Source organism: Gekko japonicus, unplaced genomic scaffold, assembly GCF_001447785.1.
Source record: "Gekko japonicus isolate JY-2015 unplaced genomic scaffold, Gekko_japonicus_V1.1 scaffold758, whole genome shotgun sequence".
Taxonomy (NCBI): Eukaryota; Metazoa; Chordata; class Lepidosauria; order Squamata; family Gekkonidae; genus Gekko; species Gekko japonicus.
This window is the reverse complement of record NW_015169197.1, coordinates 813,368-814,186: the sequence shown is the minus strand read 5'-3', so window position 1 is coordinate 814,186 and position 819 is coordinate 813,368. Positions and strand designations below refer to the sequence as shown.

Sequence of the window (819 nt, the reverse complement as noted above, 5' to 3'; positions counted from 1 at the left end):
CCTCCTCCCCTCCCGGGTGCCGGGGGGGGCGGCTGCCTGTTCACTGCACGCTGGCCTGGAGTCCGTGGTGGGGGGGCGGCGTGTCGGCGTTGACGTTGCCGACCTGGGAGTAGACGTCGTCGGGCGTCTGCTGCTGGATCCCCGGGGGGGTCATCCGCTTCTCCTTCTGCCGCCGGTTGCAAAACCAAACCCTGACCACCTCCTTCTCCAGCTGCAGGCTGTCCGCGAGGTTCGTAATCTCCTGGGCGGAGGGCTTGGGGCACTTGAGGAAGTGGCTCTCCAGGGCCCCCTTGACACTCACCTCGATGCGCTTTTTCCGCTTGCGCCCTTGCGCCGCGATCTTGTCTATGCTGGTGGGGCTGCCCGACGACGAGTCCGCCTCCTCGAGCCACTTGTTCAACAAAGGCTTCAACTTGCACATGTTCTTGAAGCTGAGCTGCAGGGCCTCGAAGCGGCAGATGGTGGTCTGCGAGAAGACGTTGCCGTAGAGGGTGCCCAGCGCCAGGCCCACGTCGGCCTGCGTGAAGCCCAGCTTGATGCGCCGCTGCTTGAACTGCTTGGCGAACTGCTCCAGGTCGTCCGAGGTCGGCGTGTCCTCGTCCGAGTGCGGGTCGTGGCTGCTGTTCAGGCCCCCGCCGCCGCCGCCCGGGCCCCCGCCGCCGGGGCCGCCGCCGTGGTGCGGTGATGCGCCGCTGCTTGAACTGCTTGGCGAACTGCTCCAGGTCGTCCGAGGTCGGCGTGTCCTCGTCCGAGTGCGGGTCGTGGCTGCTGTTCAGGCCCCCGCCGCCGCCGCCCGGGCCCCCGCCGCCGGGGCCGCCG

At 69.2% G+C, this 819-nt stretch overlaps 1 protein-coding gene across 1 annotated transcript in view; it reads right to left on the bottom strand.

Annotated features, from left to right (window-relative positions):
• Window positions 1-40: 40 nt before the first annotated feature.
• LOC107114733 (POU domain, class 3, transcription factor 3) overlaps window positions 41-819 on the bottom strand; it is a 167,381-nt gene continuing 166,602 nt past the window's right edge. The window contains exon 2 of the mRNA XM_015416322.1: window positions 41-713. Within this exon, the coding sequence (XP_015271808.1) occupies window positions 41-713 (673 nt within the window). The remainder of the gene's footprint in view (window positions 714-819) is intronic.